The 19,480-nt window shown below is 35.4% G+C and overlaps 1 protein-coding gene across 1 annotated transcript in view; it reads left to right on the top strand.

The window, feature by feature from the left end:
• Positions 1-19,269, top strand: part of LOC113227249 — a 34,925-nt gene extending 15,656 nt beyond the window's left edge. Inside the window, exons 2-3 of the mRNA XM_026460144.1 lie at positions 11,537-13,469; positions 18,912-19,269. Of these exons, the coding sequence (XP_026315929.1) occupies positions 11,537-13,469; positions 18,912-18,999 (2,021 nt within the window). The 3' untranslated portion in view covers positions 19,000-19,269. The remainder of the gene's footprint in view (positions 1-11,536; positions 13,470-18,911) is intronic.
• Positions 19,270-19,480: the final 211 nt, after the last annotated feature.

The following is a 19,480-nucleotide window of genomic DNA, read 5'->3' as shown; positions in this document are numbered from 1 at the left end:
CGAAATGTGCGGTAAATGAGTGTAAAAATACGTCAGACAAGCATAAAATAGATACTAACATCACATTCCACAAGCAAGTAACGCGTTTCAACTTGTATTTTTATATAAATATTCACTAAAACCGAAAATTAACCTACTACTAAAACTAGCCTACATGAATTTGATTTTTGCCTCACTTGTGACAGTTCGTTTGATATGAAACTATCATTCTATGCGTTATTATTCTAAGGTGTCGGGTATATTTTTGGTGGTGGTGTCTGTGACTTTTTTAAATTTATATATTTTTAAAAAGTAACGTTTTACATAAGTCTATCTCCCGCCAAACTGGAAACGGTTTGTTGGCGAGCACGCTCTTATACAATTATGGATCTACTGTAGTTGCATGAGCGTTATTTATTTTATTAATTTTACGCGGATGGAGGTTCGGAAAATTAACAGTTAGTAGCAGTAGAGCCCCTTGTGAAAGAGTTCGTCCTGGGAAGTACTGCCACCTTACCTATTTCTGCCGCCAAGCAGTAATATTGCAGCATTACTGTGTTCCGCTTTTGAAGGGAAGGGTGCTGGTGAAATTACAGGCACATGGGACTTGTCAAATTCAAATTCAAATTCAAATTCAAATTCAAAATAATCTTTATTTCATAGGTAAGCATTATTACACTTGAAATCGTCACAATATTAAACTCTACCGCTCATTCGTAAGGCAGATTCCCCTGAGTAGAATGAGCAAGAAACTCTAGGGGTTGCTCTTTGTAAATAACATTTACAATTTTTTTTTTATTTGAAACATCAGAGATCGAGACTACCTCCATGAGCTAAACGGGTTACTACCACGGATTTTTGTCATCCAAGTACGCAGAAGTTGTATAATAACCTTTAGTATAAAGTTTTTGTTCCACTATAGTTTTAAACCTCGTGAAAGGCAAATTTTGTATATCAACCGGAATATTGTTATAGAAGTGTATACATTGCCCCTTAAATGATTTTTTGACTTTGTGACGACTATGAAGAAAAGCTAGTTTATTTCTATTCCTCGTATTATTGTTATGTCTGTCACTATTTTCCATAAATAAATTACTATTCCTTTTAACATAAATTACATTTTCATAAATGTACTGTGAGGCTAGTGTAAGAATGTTAATTTCCTTAAACTTATCTCTCAAAGATACTTTGGGGCCCAGATTATAAATTGCCCTAACTGCACGTTTCTGCAGGACAAAGATTCTGTTGATATCGGCGGCATTACCCCAAAGCAAAATGCCGTCAACTTATATCTCAGGGTAACGCAGTGGCAGTGCCCATCCGAAGCTTTGAGTAGCTTGCAACTGTTATGGACAGGCGTGTAGCTTAAAATCAGGCGCACGTATTGTTCGTTCCGACACTTAATATTATTTAAAAAATTAAGTACACGTAAAAAATATTCATCACTTATTGGCACGATTTAACCTCCACTGGGTTTGTGGAGTACATTGACTTACAATTATATGGACGTCGGGTCCGCGCTAAAAAGTGTCCGAACTTATAGGGCGTTAAAATCGTATACAGAGCGTCATTCACGCTTTAGTCTTCGTTTGTTCGACTGACAGCGAAGCAAGCAAAATTAGACAGTACTGCGATGACATTACAATTTAAATTCAACGTTTTAGCTTTTTCATATTCCTTTACATGTCTGTACGTTTAAATAGGTTGGCTTGGGACATTTTTTCCGTGGTTTTTGTATTAGACCCGTCGTCCATTTATTTGTAAGTCAATGGTGGACTAGCAAATTAACTTACATCCATTTTTATTAGCATATTTCCTACGTTTTGCTGCCGTTAGAAGCCGCGCGCGCGCATGGGAATATCGTCATAACAATAAAAACCCTAATGTTTTGAACTAACAGTAACACGATAGCGTTTTGGATTCACTACTTTGGCAAATTGTTTAGCGTTTCACTTCCTATGTACCAAGTTCCTAAATGCAATCGGTAAATAAGCAAAGGAGGTGAAAACGTGAGTTGATTAGTTGACTTACCTGGTTAAATATCTTTTTACACTATACCTAGATACTGATACGCAGTCAGACGTTTAATGCGGTTACTACTGTTTGGAGGCTTCTTTATAATACCATGTGAAACGCCCTTCCGTAACAGTTGCACTTTTATTTTTAACCGACTTCAAAAAAGGAGGAGGTTCTCAATTCAACTGTATGTTCTTTTCTTTTTTTTTTGTATGTATGTTCCGCGATAACTCCGGTATTTGTGAACTGATTTTCATGGTTCTTTTTTTGTTGGAAAGGGGGTACTTCCATAGTGGTCCCATTTCATTTTGAAGAAAATTATCCACCTAAAGGGTGGCTGTTCACGCATGAAGATTCATTTTTATAAATAGCGCTTAACTTTAATTTAGGAGCAATTACTTTTAGCAATCATTTAGTTTATTTTGCTATTTCTCCAATTCAAGGCGTTTTTCTCTCGATGTACTTTGAGTAGTGTCGTAGTGAGAACCTATTTTTATTATCTCCAGTATCAAGTCCTGTATAGTGGCGAAGTAGGGGATATTTCAATGAAACTTAGCAAATAGACGTAATTCCACGTACTTTTGAGGTCGGTTTTTTTAGTACTCTGTACTGAGATTATTCTTTATTTATTTATTTGTATTCAGGTTTCAGAGTACAGTGGAGCACATACCTTATAGACTAACGTACATAATAATATAATAAAACACTATTTGTAACTAATTTACATGTAACGAATTGCACTTGCCAGTGACGTGTAACGCAATTTGGTGTCTGGTAACCGGCCGCGCAAAACTTTTCCTTCAGGTACCTACCTGAAGATAGATGAGAGATAGATGTTCGCTCGGCATTCTCACCACAAACGACTTACAATTTACGTTGTGGCGGACTCCAACCGCTCGACCCTCAGGGTGTATTTCGCTTTTAGCTTGATGTACTCCACTATCTCCTCAGACTTCGTGGAGTGATGCAGTCGTGACAGGTACAGCAGTGCCTGTCAGAGCTTTAAATCGCAAAGATCTTAGGGGCACTGTGCCCGTCTCCCTGAAACACAAGTATATCTACTATGTATACTAGTACATCTTTATCTAATACGTAGTCTACAATTTTGTAACATGACATTTCAATTAAACCACTTTTAATGTAAGTTTTAAACTTAGGAAATGGTAATCTTAATATATGCTCCGGAATCTTATTGTAAAAACGTACACAGTTCCCCATGAGAATTGTATACCTAGTATATTTTTACAGGCATACAAAATATTTGAGTAAATGTACTGTGACGCCACAGTCATGATACCAGTCACCTTACCTATTTCTGCCGCCAAGCAGTACTGTGAGCATTACTATGTTCCGGTCTTGAAGTGTAAGGCGCTGCGCAAACGTGTCTTGTGTTGGATACAAGCAGCCGGCAACCACAAAAAAATATTCTATTTTCATACAATTTGCTTTTGCGTCAATCGGCAACAGTGTCCGACTGCCGTAACCGGCAACTGTGTCGATTTCATATCAAATATTTCAAAATGGAATATTCGCTTCTAGTTGCTGGTTGCTTGTATCTAACTGCTGCTGGTGAAATCACAGGTGTGATGGTGTGACGGGCGCACTGGCAATGCTCTTCAGATCTTTGCGATTAAAAGCTCTGAGTGGCACTTCAATTATGGACAGGCGTGCCGCTTGCCACGACTTGTTCGTCTCGTCACTTGATATCCTAAGAAACTAGTGTTATCTTTGATCATAACTCGTAGAGCTCGCTGAGCGAATTTGTTTTGGTGGATTTTTATTATATTTGAGTGCAAAGACTATTCTATTAACTTATTTATCGAAAATTTGTTCATGTAAAAATACAACCTTTAACCTTTCTTGGAACAGATTGTAAATAATAATATTTATTTGCCTGAAACGTGTCTCGTGTATTCGTATGTAATGAAGTATTTTATATGATTCTGTGCTATATTGTATATAATAATATTCCTTATATAATCCATTCCAAGTTCCGATAATACATTACCGATACTTAATACGTTAGCTGTTTCGTTGAAGAAGTAAAGTGTTGTACAGCGTGTTAGTTAATTTGTATAGTCATTTATATAGTTAGTTCCAGGTCGGGCTTGCATTGTTATTAATTACATCCGACCGTCTCGCCGGTGGTCTGCTCACATTCTGTCTTCCTAAAGGAATTCACCGATCAATACTTTACGGCTCCAGCGTTCGTCGTCTCTACGACATACGAGTCCAGCCAGTTGCTATTTCTATTTGGCAACCCGTACGCCCAGGTCGATGACTTTGGCGCGTAAACGTATTGTTTGATTCCGTATCTTATCGCGTAAAGAGACTCCGATCATAATTCGTTCCACAGGTTTCTGGGTGACCTTCAGGCGATGAATTATTGTGGGATTCCCGCCGAGATTGTTGTTATGCCGAGGTCGACGTAATCCTCTACTTTCTCGATCAGCTTGTTTCCCACGAATACGTCGTCTGATGCACCGACACCCGTCCGTGCTTCTCTAAGGCCATTGAGCATTCTCTCGATGTTCCCTGATGGTTCCTTGAGCAGGATGACGTCATCCGCAACTCTTAGGTGATTAGACATAGGTACATTCACACTATTCAATTAATGAGGCACGGCTGATAGCTCGAGATTCAGGCAATGGCCGCTCACGCGATACATGCAGCCGTAGACGCATACCACACCTAGAGGTGCCGGTGATGATTTTATACCGATTTATCGGATATCGAAGTTATAACAGGTAAAAGAACTAATATTAATTGCTATTTCGGTAACTACTCTAGCAAACCATAAAGCTTTTAATGCCTGGGTCTGTCATTTAAAAAAAATAAACAACTTCAAAATTACGTCACGACAATCGTGTGTGTTATTGTTTGGGCTGGTGATTTCGGTGTTTATTTATTGAAAACATACCGTAAGTAGCATTTTTTAAGTTTACCCTGAATATAAATGTTTATAAACTATACTTTAAGGAGTAACTTCATGGTAAACGTTAGAACCACTCAAACGGAATATCATATTTATCCAAGTACATTAAAAATTTCATTAGTGCTTTTTAAGTGCAGGATTTACGGTGTATTACTGCATTTTATTTGAAATATTTTTGTTGGTAATACGGAGGGTATTTATTTAGCAATGCAGAATATTAATTTTTATTTATAAAAACTGTATTTAAACTGAATGCTTTTCTAATTTGCGAAACCAAATAGCCGCCATTTTGCGGTAGGAGGAGCGCATCGCGTGAGCGGATGGTGGACTTTCAAATATTTCGTGGTTTAGGGATGCGCACTTTGAAAAATAATGGTGATGGTAATTATATCTTCGGGCAGGACAATCGGATATTTAATGGTGGATTTTATAAGTATGATCGTTCTGGGTTATATTTTTATGTGATTACACAACGATATTTCGCCACCTGGGATCTTAAATGGCACTGGTGTAATCCATTTCGGGCTAATATGAGATGTAAATTTGCAGACAAAGGTAGCTTCCGGACAGGCTACGGCAATTGGAGAACAAGGGTTTGAAAAATAAGTAAGAAAATTAAGTACCAGACAGAGAATCTTACTTGACTACCTGAAAAATCGATAAAATTTGCCGTAATCGCAAATTTAAAACGCACTGGCATGTCAATATCTACGAATCCAAGTCTATAAAAGAGCGATTTAAAAAAGAATCTAAAAGAAATGTCATAAAATTCTATTGTAAACAAACAAATGAGTTGTGATTTGAACCAAATTAATTGAATTTAGTGTGTTGTTCTTAAAGGTAAAACACGCAGAGGCAAGTACCTACGCATTGTTTTCCTGTTTTAATGTTGTATTTAATAAAATAGTATCTTTTTACACAATCAAATAAACTACTAATAATTTCGAAATGTTAGCAATGAAGAATTAATAATGATGCTCGTATTTTAGCCACTGTGGATGCAGTCAGACGGCGAGCGACCACTGTAAGCCAGCTCCATCTTTCCTGGAGTTCGAATCGCGCAGAGATTTCGCTTAAGGATGACTTCGCTCGGCGTTGTTCGCGCGTGCTATCAGCACGCCTTTGGTGCGAGTGTGTGGCTACTTTTAACGCGAAGGGCTCCGCAATAGACCCTAAAGAGTGGGCTAAGCTGAGTCATATGAGAAGTGATAGGATACAGTGAGTGAATCCCTCACTGTTATTGCACTAGAAGTCATATCACTATAATATGCAATATTATTATTGTTATTCAGCCACCGTAGCATGGCTACGCAAGATAGTCGCGACACACGCGATAAAATTGAAATAAGCGCGCGCTTATCCCAATTTTATCGCGCGCGTCGCGACGAATGATATAAAAAGCAGGGTGAGAATCTACGCCACGTCGACGGCGGCAACGACCGCGGCGGAGGCCCTTCCAGCAAGTCTAAAGTGTGCAACTCAAGCGCAAAGTAACTAAATAACTTCAAACAAACAATTCAATAACAAAATAACTTTCAATTCGAGCAAATTCTTTCCCACTCTTTATTACATCACTTATTACATTTATTTCGTACTGTATGTATATAATCCCAAAACCCATCTTGCTTTATCTGTCACTACTCCCATGAGAGGTATTGTACTTTATCAGAAAGCAAGATTCACATAGGAGTATAGCTTCAGCATTCTTCGTCATTGGGTGGCTCAGTCATTGACTTACAAATAAATGGACGACGGGTCTAATACAAAAACCACGAAAAAAATGTCCCAAGTCAACCTATTCGAAATTTAAATTGTAATGTCATCGCAGTATCGCGCTGTCAGTAGAACAAATGAAGACTAAAGCGGAGTGTCGCGCTCTGTATACGATTTTAGCGCCTTACAAGTGCCGACACTTTTTAGCGCGGACCCGACGTCCATATAATTGTAAGTCAATGGGCTCAGTCTTAAATTTAATTCTCCGATCTTACTATACACATATTTTTGTTTCAGACTTCTTTGAAGAATAAAAAGCAAGATCGCTCTGGAAATGAAGGCTGATTTGGGGTAGATAGAGGCAATACATAAACTAAAAATACGCTCTTTTTTATTTCAACCTCTTAAAAGTATACATAAATTTAGATTTTAAGGTAATAAACGATTACAAAAGGTTTATATCGTCATCTTAAAGTTAATACTTCGTATGTGATTTCTATGTAATTATTCAGGATGGAGATAAAAATGTGGTGTAAAATACAGTAAACGCAATAATGTTTGTAGTTAGCATTTTAATTACTTAAATTATACCTCTTTTAGATACTATATTACATGAATATTTTTTTCTTCAACAAAACTCAGTAAAAACAAACTATCTGAAAACGCATATGCGAGATTTTCACTCTAAGGGGATGGATATATTGTATAAAGCCAAGTGTTAAAAGAAATAAATAGGTAGTAACGTTTCAATGTATTTTTATACAACTATAAATATTTTATATGCGTGATTTTTATTTCATAATAACATGGGGAAATAAGACAAGAACTAACAAAGATCTCACCGCCTTTTAATACCATCCCTTTCGGCACGCCTTTTAGGAAGGCTGCATATTTATTCATAATAACTGGTTTATTTAAAGCAGCTACCACTTGTGCCTTACTGATACTGGCTTGAGAAAGTGGGCGATGAGCACTGTTGCCAATGAGGGGTCTGGTACGATCTTGTAGTTAAAAACAATAGAGCTATTAAAATCTATAATTAAATTAATAATTATTTACACAGTATAAAAATTTTGTTATTTTGCAAAACAGAGCAAAACACTTAACCCTTACCTTTGTCTCCACATCCAATCTATCAGACCGTCCTTTAACGGGAACATGTAAGCATAGTTCTTCCACCAATCACGAGAATAATTCCGTGGACAAACGATATATCGTTTGCGGAATTAATTCTCCTCGTACATAATAATAATAATAACAATAATAACGCACACACTCAACATAGCCCCGCACTAGGGAAACCCTGTGTCGCGGGTGCCATTGACACACACATAGACAATCACAAATTACACCCAAACTCACGAGAGAAATAACTGTAGGCCATAACAATATTTCTCCCGGCCCGGGAATCGAACCTGGGACCTCTGCTTGGCAGTCAGGCATGGTAACCGTTCGGCCACGGAGGCAGTTTAATGTACATGTTAAATGTGATCGTCTTTTTATGCTTTTCTTTTATTTAAGGCCTGTTCTTGGGCCACATCCATCTCACAAGCCCTGCCAAAACATGTGAATACCCGTGCCATATCTTTAATAAACGATAAATGTAGGTAGTGAAAAGTTACTCTCCATTAACTACAACGGAAATGTCAGCCTGTCAAAGGTAAATACGTTCCCCAACGTTTCTTTAGTGGTTGAAACGTTAAAATATTTAGCACGATAGCAATTGACAACGTTTTAGTTTTGTTTTTACCACTGACAATTACCGCGATAGCAAATATGCGCAACGTGGCATATTAGCGACGTTTCGTTTGTAGTTTACCGGTTTTACCGTTGACAATTAGCGCGATTGGCCCCCAGGGGGGTCTTACCACATTTAAGAAATCACATGAAAAGAAAAAACTGAATTATCTGTATAAAATACACTTCTAACGACTCTAACACGCCATTACTTCCGTCGCGTCACCGCTAGATGGCATTAGTTGTACTCTGAAACGCGTTGTCGTTTTGTTAACTCCAATAGTTTATTAAGTCATCTCATGTTTTGAATTGTTAATGCCTTCTACCGCTATAACATTATTACGGCTTAACTTTTCCAAAAACAATCTTATTTCAATGTAAGCTTATTATAATATTAATCATATTCGTACCATGGCGAAACTGTCAACCAGGTAATGTATTATTGCAAAAGTGATTGAAATAACGAATGATTTCCCAATATTGTCAATTCCTTACTAAAAATAGGCGAGAGATAACGCTATGTGAACTATATAATGCCATCTCTTTCTTTTTTGATGTTCCGAATCGTCTTATCGTAGTATAATGTTTAAGTACTTTATGTTATTTACATTCAGAGAATTTTGACTTTTTTAAGAAAAGAAAAATGTGTAATAATAAAATGCATTAAAATTGCGTTGTTTTCAATAATTATTCCTCATTTTCACGAAGAAAAATAAATAAAACAAACCGAGTCTTGATAGTCACGTTGTGAATTCGGAACTAAAGTCTAGTGTCAACTGTTAGTTTCGACAAGGAGCATATAGATGGCGCTGTCTTAATTTTACGAAATAAACATCGCGTATTTTTATTTAACGAGAAATTATTTACAATGTGCTCTTAAATAAAAAATAAACAAAATATTGAAGAGATATATCTAAATAAATAAGTCCAACTTAACTTTTAACCATTATAAGTCAATATTAGGACAATAAAACTGAAAATAATATTGTTTTCATTGCATCCGTGTAACTATATTTAAGATTGCTAAATTTGACATAAGAGCAATACTACTTTAATGTTAAAGTCGCGTCATAGTACGAACTGAGTGCATGAATAGTCACAAAGCTGCCAATAAAACATCATAGTTTTAACATTACAATAAGCTTACTTTAAGCGCGTCATGGTACGAAAGGTCAATGTAAGGTTAAAGTAATATTGTTTTAAGAGGTTGTGGTAGGCACCCAGAACTGTGTGCTTTAACGTTAGTGAGACATACTGTTGGGTCCATAACCCTGTAAATTTACACTGTTTGATAATATACGCCTTTATACTAAATAATCTGCGTCTAATTCGTCGTTCTACTTACCCCCTCCGCTAACCAGCGCTACACACTACATATATAGAATTTTTTCCTTATGATTTTTGTGTTAAGTTAAAAAAATACGTGTTCAATTATTTTCTGTGGTGGCATTGAATTTTTTTTATCTTGCCCAAGTGGGCGGTGAGGCAAAAATTCCGGAACCTATGTTATAAATAATAGTAATGAAAAACAGAATAAATTAAAACAAATTAATAAGCAAAGCAGTCTTATGCATGTTTGGGAATTTCCATCAAAGGAAGTACTGGATCCCAAACTGGTAGTGGTAGTACGGAGAAACCTTCTTTCATGTGACATTAGGATGTTTTTTAATTTCAATGGCCTCGCGGCATCCTGGGTAGATAACGGACTTCTTTTGAAAGCTTAATATAAATAATAAGAAAAACAAAAGATCACGAAAATTAAAGAACTCGATATGGTACACAACCCCTGGAGAACGTGTAGGTGTAGTCCTTAAAAGCATTAGAATCTTAGACTTTAACCGTACTGAGTTACCCTTGCTTTCCAACTCGTAAGTGACTTTGTGGCTAAATATTCAATTCGTAACGTATTCTGTATAATCCTGTTTCTTCTATTGTTTATAAATTGATAATGTCATTGTTCACGCGGTTATGAATTCTTAATGATATTGTTTGTACACAAAATGGTTAAACAAACCAACGAATTGCCTAATCATCTTGTGTGAAAATAAAACGCAATGCTGAGCAACAGTTACGCCTAAAACCTATGTAGGTAATGTCAAAAAATTACAAATTTTGAGAACTAATAGGGAATGAAACTATTTTTCCGGATTTAAACCGCGTATATATGTTTTTTCAAATAAATCAACGTTTCGAGCCCTTTACACCTGTAAAAAATAATGTAAATGAGGCTTCCTATACTCACGGTTGACTGAGGCGGTACAGTCATCAACCAGGTATGTCTAATATTATAGCAAACAACCCTACCGCCAATTTTACAAAGAAACATTCCAATTTGCGTTACATTATGTTTTACATATTACTTTATTTTGACAATATGAATTTTTATAAAGTTAAATTTATTTTTAATTTATAATGAAAATTAGAATAAATTAAAACGTATTAATTAGCACTGCTGTCTTATGTTTCTTTGGGATTGATGGGAAATATTGGACCTCTAACTTGTGGTACAGAGAAGCCATCTTCCTTGTTGAAATTAATATGTTTTTTTTTAATTTCAATGGCCTGTTGCAGCATCCTGGGTAGATAACGGACTTCTTTTGCAAAGACCTGGGGTTTGACACTGGGTTGTAACAATCGCGAAAACCTAAGAACTTGATTTTGAGAACTTTAACTACGTTTGCCTTTGGTAGGGTGCGTTGGGTGCACATTTATACATTTTTATGTCATGCAGAGCAAAAATGGAATAGATTCTTTGAGCTATAAAATTTCTTAATCATTATTCTCAGAAGTATCTGGTTCAGGAAATAGTCGTAGTCAATCAATTTGACGATTTCAAGTATAAGTTACTTGCTCTTTTTTTGTGATATTGGTATCATCAGTAACAAGATGAACACGCCTGATCATCACAGTTGCAGCGCCGTGCGTTAAATCGCCAGGATCTGAGGGGCCACAGCTCCCATCACCCTGAGACATAAGTTGAAGAGTCCCATGTAACGAAACTCCATAATGCTCACATTGCTGCTTGACGGCAGAAATAGGTGAGGTGGTAGGGATGTACCCCTAGATAAACTCTTTCACAAGAAGTTCTACTGCTACTGTGAAATAACGATATATAGATATGACTTTTTTCCTTATTTGGTCTATTTTTTGTTACAGCTTTCTACTGCAGAGATCCAGATACAGGTAAATTTTACCCAGTAAACACGACATGGTCATCAACTACATTTTGTGGCAGCTACACTTGCAAAGTCAGAAAACTAAATTACACAGCTCAGAGAACCCTTTTAAGGGAAATCGAGATAATTGATGCCACATCTAAGCGACTTAATAATGAGTTATCAATATCACAATTAAAAGCTTCTAATCAGACTAATGACAAAGGTTTATCAGGGATTCAAAATTATAATAAAACACAGACCGATTTACACGAGAAGACACAAGCGAGAGATAATACAAGCCCCGACAGAACTAATTATCCTGCATTACAGGATTTATCAAAAGAAAATGCAAAAGAGAAAATTACTTTTTTTAAAAAGAAAGTAGATAAGTTGGAAGTTTTATTAGATGATAAAATTAAAAATATAGTCAACGAATCAGTACCCAGAATATATAAAGATAATCAAAAATACTTAGATAAAACAACGCATGATAAAAAGTTTAAAGTACTTTACAACGGCCGTACAGAAGTTGCTCAGAAGGAAAACAAAAAAGAAATGATGGTACGTAAAAACATAGAAGAATTAAATATAATAAACCAAACTGAACCACAAAAAGTTTCAACATCAAAAGATGATGACAGATATTTAACAGCGGATGAAATAAATGCATTAACATCAATATTACAAAATGTGAAAAAAAGCGATGTAGAAGCTATAATAGAAGTTTATAATTTAGCGCAGGATATTTATAAAGAAATTGATAAAAACACAGATCAAGGTGTAGTCAATGATTTACAAAATATACAAAGTAACAGAAAAGATTCCAAATTTGAAAAGCCTGTAAAAAGTGAACCTAATCACCATATTTCGTATTGGTACGAACCGCTAAGCCATTCTAATAACAAACAAAAAGTTGTTCAAATAGATACATCGAAACTAGTGCCAGTACTTCCACCAAACCCCAAAAAAGAAACCCATACAGTCCCTGTGCCTCCAATTATAATGAAAACGCTGAAAGAAGAAGGCACAGCAAACAAAGGTACTACAAGAACATCAGATGCAATTGTTCCAAATTACACCTATTTCATTGGTCCCTTATCGAACAACAATTTTAGAAAACTGCCTTACTACCCGATCGCAGGTATTCAAAAACAGTTTAATTATGGTACAGCTCAAGAGAACTTTCAACAATTACCAGGACCACCAGAGAAAATCAGTTCAATTAAAATTCCATCCAATACCGGAAGTCTAACTGGTCACATTGCTGAATTTCCAGTTACTAAAAAGAGTTTCATAAAATTACCATGCAAACTGGAACACTTTAAACACACTACTGGAGAAGATATTTTGACAAAGAAAACCACAATGAATAAGAACAAAATATCTTTCATGGACAATCCGAAAGCTCTCCTTGCACCCTTTATGCATTTGAACAAGAAGTCGCCTACAGTGTTACCATATCCATTTGCTTACATAAATTACAATTTGAGTTCAATACCAAATACATATTTTACTGCGAATCCTTTTCATTTATTCAATATTAGACCACAGACGCCGCTTAGTAAAAAAACTCAAATGCCACCAGACCCGAAATTTGTAGCCGGCTTACCTAAGGCAATTCTCACAAATCCAAACTTGAATAGGGATGTTCATGTTATGGAACAGAACCCTGTAGAGGTAATATTAAGGCAAGAAACTAAAATGCCTTCTTGGCCTCTATCACAAAGCATACTGAATGAAGACAAAGCCATTGTTTTTCCTCAATCGAAATTGCTTCCTATACCTATAAGAAAAAATATGAAAGTAGAACGAGTAAGTAAAGTTATTAAGATGGATGAATTAAAAAGATCAATAAGAGACACTACGAAAAAAGACCTTGAGCTGAAGAAAGAAGTGCCAGAAGAATTCGAAGTGTATTTAGAAAAGTCGACGTAAGTAAGTTTTTTTCTTATAACATCAACTAATGGGATGAAAAAGTCGTGTGCGTGATGGTAAGATACACAGGTGTGTGATGGACAGGTGTCCGTAACAGTTACTGTGCTACTCAGAGCTTTAAATTGCAAAGATCTGAGGGGCACTACCACTGCGCCCGTCACCCTGAGACATAAGTTGACAAGTCCCATATGCCTGTAATTTCACCAGCACCCTTAACCCTTGAAAACCGGAATATAGTAATGCTGATATTATTACTTGGCGGCAGAAGTAGGTAAGATGGCAGCACTAGCCTGGACGAACTCTTTACAAGGAGCTCTACTACTACTGAAGTTCTTTTTTATGAGACCAACTTATTTAGGGTGTCAATTACGGTCTTTTTCTCTTGGATGCGTAACTAAAAGTTAATTAATTAAATTTACTTTTAATTACTAGAATAGTAATTACTAGTAATATCTAGTAAATGTCATAATACTTGTCGTTAATTACGACTCATACCATCGTAAGATTAGTAGTAATATAGAAGATTAATTTTTCTTTTAACGTAGCTGGCTGCTAAACTTAGTTCAACAATGAACGAATGAACGAACGAATGATTGAATGAATGGATGGCTGAACGAATGAATTAATTACTGAGTACTTGGTGTAACGGGTTGATGTCCGCAATTCGACAACAAAGCGCCTATTTCGCGTGTGGGAATGAATGAAATGAGCGAAATGAACTAAATGAACGAAATGAATGAAATATTATTTATTGCACATTAAAAATTACAATGACAAAACACAACAATAATGTAAGTATCACTGAGTAAGATAATGTACAATAGGCGGGCTTATTGCTAAGTAGCAATTTCTTCCAGGCCTAAGGATAGTAGGAGTTTAAGATATTTTTCTAACTTAAATTACGCAAAATATTTGATTTTGTGATAATGGCAAATCCGTGGTATACAGGACGGGAGGTATAGTTACATAATTCATAGTTTTCATTGACTCAAAAATTCATAAATTTCAAATTTAAAATTTATATAAAAAATTACATTTAAAATTAATATAAAAAATCATCATAAAAAGCAATATCGTAGAAAACTGAAAGTCGAACTGATCACATCTGTGTGATATATGACTGAATTCCAGGTACCCGATTGTCATATGTTGCGACATTGTAGAATCTCCAATATCTACAGCTAATGTCATCAAAATCTCTATTGCACAAAAATATAATGTCGAACGAATCTGGAATGACTGTCTAATGTATTGTACAATGTTTCTATATTGAAATCAAGAGCTATCAAATTTGTATACATTGAAATAATTCGATGTAAATATACGTTATTTCATTTGATAATGATAACAATATAATGGAAGCTTAAATATGAAAAATTAAAACTAGGATAATATTACATGAATAAAATTGTGTACACGCGGCGAGGTGCCCAAGATGCTGGTAGCACTCACCCTCAAAACCACCCACCCTTAAAGTAAGCTTATTTGTAATGTTAAAACCACGATGTTATATTGGCAGCTTTGTGACTATTCGTTCCTTAGACTATGGAAACCAAACGATATGTTATATGGACATATATAAATGAGACGTTATACGTATATGATGCATTTAGACGTTGAAAACATAAACATTGTGTTGTCTTTGTTTAAGTATTATGAGATAGCACTACATTGATTTATGTCAAACACGGGAATCGAAAATACGTAACATCATCTTATATGCCAACTGTCCTCATTTTACTATTTTTGGAATACTCTTTGACATCCATCCGGTTGTCAAAGGGAAATACATCAAATGTCAAAATCAATGTTTGGCCAAATGTTTTAGTGAATTATTCGCATGAATTGTAATGAAATGGATAAAAATATTGACAGTGAGAACAATTAAGTATTGATAAAAATGCGTCGCTGCAGCATTAAGGGGTGCGGCAATAGAAAAAGTGGAAATCAGCCGAATGTTCATGTTATTTTTCTGCCTATAAATCATACAATAGCCCAAATATCTCATGTAATTAGACTCATTTAAGTAGTTTATTAATAAGTCTTGCCGAATTTTGCTTTGGTTACTTTAGATTGCCTGTTTGTTAGTATATTTTGATGATTGTTGATAACGATTATTTTGAGATAGTGTTGTTCTTGTAAGCAGACATGTTATCGATATTCTGTTATTGAAACAATTCACCACGAGGTTTTTATTATTTCATTATTATTATTTTTAAAGTTTACCCACAAATGAAAGAGGAAGGAAACAATGGTTGGAAATTATAGGACTGCCGAAAATAAACATTGGATCAAATACCATCTTCGTTTGTTCGCTCCATTCAAATTTAAATAGAACTGTGAATGTAACTAGATTAGGTACATGATAATGCAATTCCATCGTTACATTTATTGGTAAATAACTTTATATTTAATTTTGATTAATATGGCTCATTACTAGCCTAGTATTAATCATACTTTGTTTTGTTAACTACACAAATTTGTAAACATAAAACACAGTAACAACAGTTTCAACATTCAAGACATACATTTGCATGTCGATATTGACTTATCTATGATTATGGTACAACAGTAAATCCGCCATTTGTGGTGGACATTTTTGGTTTAGGTAGGGACGTTTGGTCCGTAGATAAGGCAGCTCCTTTCCTTTATTTTTTCCATCCTCTAATATTCATTCACTCAGTTCGTACTATGACGCGACTTTGACATTAAAGTTATATTGCTCTTATGTCAAATTTAGCAATCTTAAAATAGTGAGTGATGTTTGTTTAATAGCACATAGGAAATAATTTCACATGAAATAAAAATACGAGATGTTTATTTTGTAAAATTAAGACAGCGCCATCTATTATTATATCATTATGCAACCCACACACTTAGGCTAGAGAGGGTACAGAAACGCTTCATTAATAATTTGACTTTCAAGGCCGGTGCTTCTAAAGGATTACGCTCTTATAAAATGAGATTAAAAAAATTTAAAATGATTTCACTCGAAAAGCGCAGGGATCTATTGGACCTAGCCTTCCTTCACAAAATATTCAACCACAGGATTGACTGCCCACAACTCACAACAATGTTTAAATTTAGCGTTCCTCATCGATACCCTCGTAAAAAGATCACTGCTCTTTTGTCACCACCACACAGGAGAACTAAATTGGGTTTCAATTCACCGGTCTGTCGTCTGTCCAGACTGCACAACGAATATAGTGCAAAAGTCGATATTTTCTCGGACTCGATGGCCGTCCTTCGTAAGGCAATCCTAGGCACGTAAATGTACTGTATTTTTAAAACTAATTGTTAAAACAAATTTCACTACACATTAACTTCTTAATTTTCATTTTAATTTTATATGTAGTATATTCTTTTCACCTGGTATTGATATAATGTAATATTAAGACTATCCTGCTCAATTTAATGCAAGCTGTGTTTCATCTTTAATTAGTTGTGCATCTAGTTTAAATACTCTTACCAATGTAAAATGTAAATGTATCGACGTAACAATTGTTGATGAACCTAAATAAATAAATAAATAAATAAATAAATTATGCTCGTTGGCGAAACTAACAGTTAACACTAGACTATGGTACCGAATTCACAACGTGACTATCAAGACTCAGCTTGTTTTATTTACTTTTCTTCATGAAAAAGTAATAATTGAAAACAACGTAATTTTAATACATTTCGTTATTACACACTTTTTTTGGCAGTTAAAATTCTCTGAATGTAAATAATATTAAGTACTTTAACATTATACTACGATAACACGATTCGGAACATCAAAAAAAGAAAGAGATGGCATTATACAGTTCGTATAGCGTTATTTCTTTCCCATTTTTAGTAACGAATAGACAATATTGGGAAATCATTTGTTCTTTCAGTCACTTTAGCAATACACATTACTTGGTTGATAGGTGTGTCATGGTACGAATATGAGTAATATTACAATAAGCTTACTTTATGATTACATTGAAATAAGATTGTTTTTGGAAAGGTTATGGTGGGCCCCCTGGTCTAATCACTCGCTGCATGTCGAACTCGGAGAATACATTTATGTTCTATCTTGAGATTCTGAGAATACCAAAAACTGTTTCCAATCGACAATCGCCGCGTTGGGTCATGTTTTTTCGACATTTCTCTACTGAGATTTTTTCTATGACAACCCGTGGACTTGCGCTGGAATCGGCCCCTTGAGGTTTTATTTACTATTTACGCTAGATTGTCAAGTTTTTAGCACAGTTTCGGTAACAAGCGTCTATCAAGTTTTTAGTATCGTATTTTGTACGAAATAATACGATTTATGTTTGAAATATATCACATTTTAATATTAAAATTAATAATTATAGTGTTTATTTTGAAGATGGAGTAAAATGACATTTGCAGGGTTGCCAGTTTTCGTAAAATTTTAAATAGTCGTGTAATAGTTGTCGACAGTTTTATCGATAGATTGGAAACGTAGGCAAAATTTTGCTACTATTTTATTTTAATATTCTATTTTACTATTTTATCTTCCCAAGTAGTTATACTTACTAAGTGAGTCTTGGCCTCCTATACGAATTGGCGCCAGCGCCATTCCCTTAATGATAGATGCCACATCATCAGCAGTGAATTGAGACATAGATGTGGCACCATAATAGGAAGTTTCTCGCACCCACCCGCAGTCCGGCAGCTCACGGAGCTCGACTTTGAAATGCTCCATGTAAAGGTTTGCGATATCCTTACAGTCCACTACGCCATCAACACTCACCGGACGACCTGTCTTCGGATTCATTTTGCCCGATTCCTTCCAAAACTTATGAAAGTTCCTCGACTCATGATGTGATGCCATTATATCCAACTTAATTTGTTCCTGGTTCCTTTAGTGCCACTTTAATTTTGCCTTGAATTTGTTCTTAGAGATTTCATTTAGAGAGTTTATTACTATGCCAACTACGCTCCGATTGGCCAGCCCGAATTCGAAACAATTGACGGGTGTTGTCAATTGTTCAATAACACCAGGTTAACTTGAGCTGTGCTATAATGGAAGAAAATTAGAAAAATCACATATTTAACATTTAATTACCGATGAAATGTGATTCCGTTTATTTTGTAATTAGATATTTTGCTGTTTTTCCCACACCACCGAATGGTACAGTCCCCATTGTTAGAGATAATGTTATCTTTATTACAATAAATGCAGAATATTTTTGGAATATACGGAGACGTACACACAGGTCAGTTGTTGGCGCTGTACTATTTCAGTTTTCTAATTTGTGATTTCAGCTCAAATGAGGTTGATATTTAAAAGTGATATAAGGCCCATTTGCTTGATGAGTTGCCAGGGATGGATGGTTATTTCGTCTCTCTTTCTGGTTATATACTCGATGGTATGCACCCTAAAAAATGTTTCAACTTAGGACTGTCAGTGGTTGAACAATTACTAATTTTTTTTTGTATTCTAGATGTACAATCGAAACGGAACCTGGCTTTTTCAAAGTGGGCAACGAGACTGAGCCCTACCCAGCCTGCTGTCCACAGCGGATACGATGAGAAGAAATCGTCTAGCACCAAACTTGCTTTTCCAGTTGCAATAACGTAGTTTGTACGAAAATATAGATAGAAATTATTTTTTTCGTCTACTCTGATTAGTTGGTCAAACTATTTTGTGAGAGTTCCAAGCCATTTTTATTTTTATGAAAATTCTCTCGGTATTTGATTAAAATTTATAAAACTAGTAACAAACAGTTTGTATTTAACCTCGTTTATACTTCATCTATATTTAATTTCGCAAATCATAAGTCAAAAAGCACGGCAGTGTTCTTAAACACTTTTTTTTTGGGACGTGTGGTCACTACCACACGTGTGGTCACTACCACACGTGTGGTCACTACCACACGTCCCAAATTCAGAAGCTGGTTTGACGTTACTTTCAAATACATCGCTACTTACTACCTACCTATCTGACAACTATTTACCTGCCTAGAAATTTTATTCATCTTCCTTAATTACGTGTTTACTACCGTACGTGTAA

This window comes from Hyposmocoma kahamanoa, unplaced genomic scaffold (genome assembly GCF_003589595.1).
Source record: "Hyposmocoma kahamanoa isolate Upper Pololo Valley unplaced genomic scaffold, ASM358959v1 204, whole genome shotgun sequence".
In the NCBI taxonomy this organism is placed as follows: domain Eukaryota; kingdom Metazoa; phylum Arthropoda; class Insecta; order Lepidoptera; family Cosmopterigidae; genus Hyposmocoma; species Hyposmocoma kahamanoa.
The sequence above is the reverse complement of the archived record's forward strand: the minus strand, read 5'-3'. Positions and strand labels throughout refer to the sequence as shown.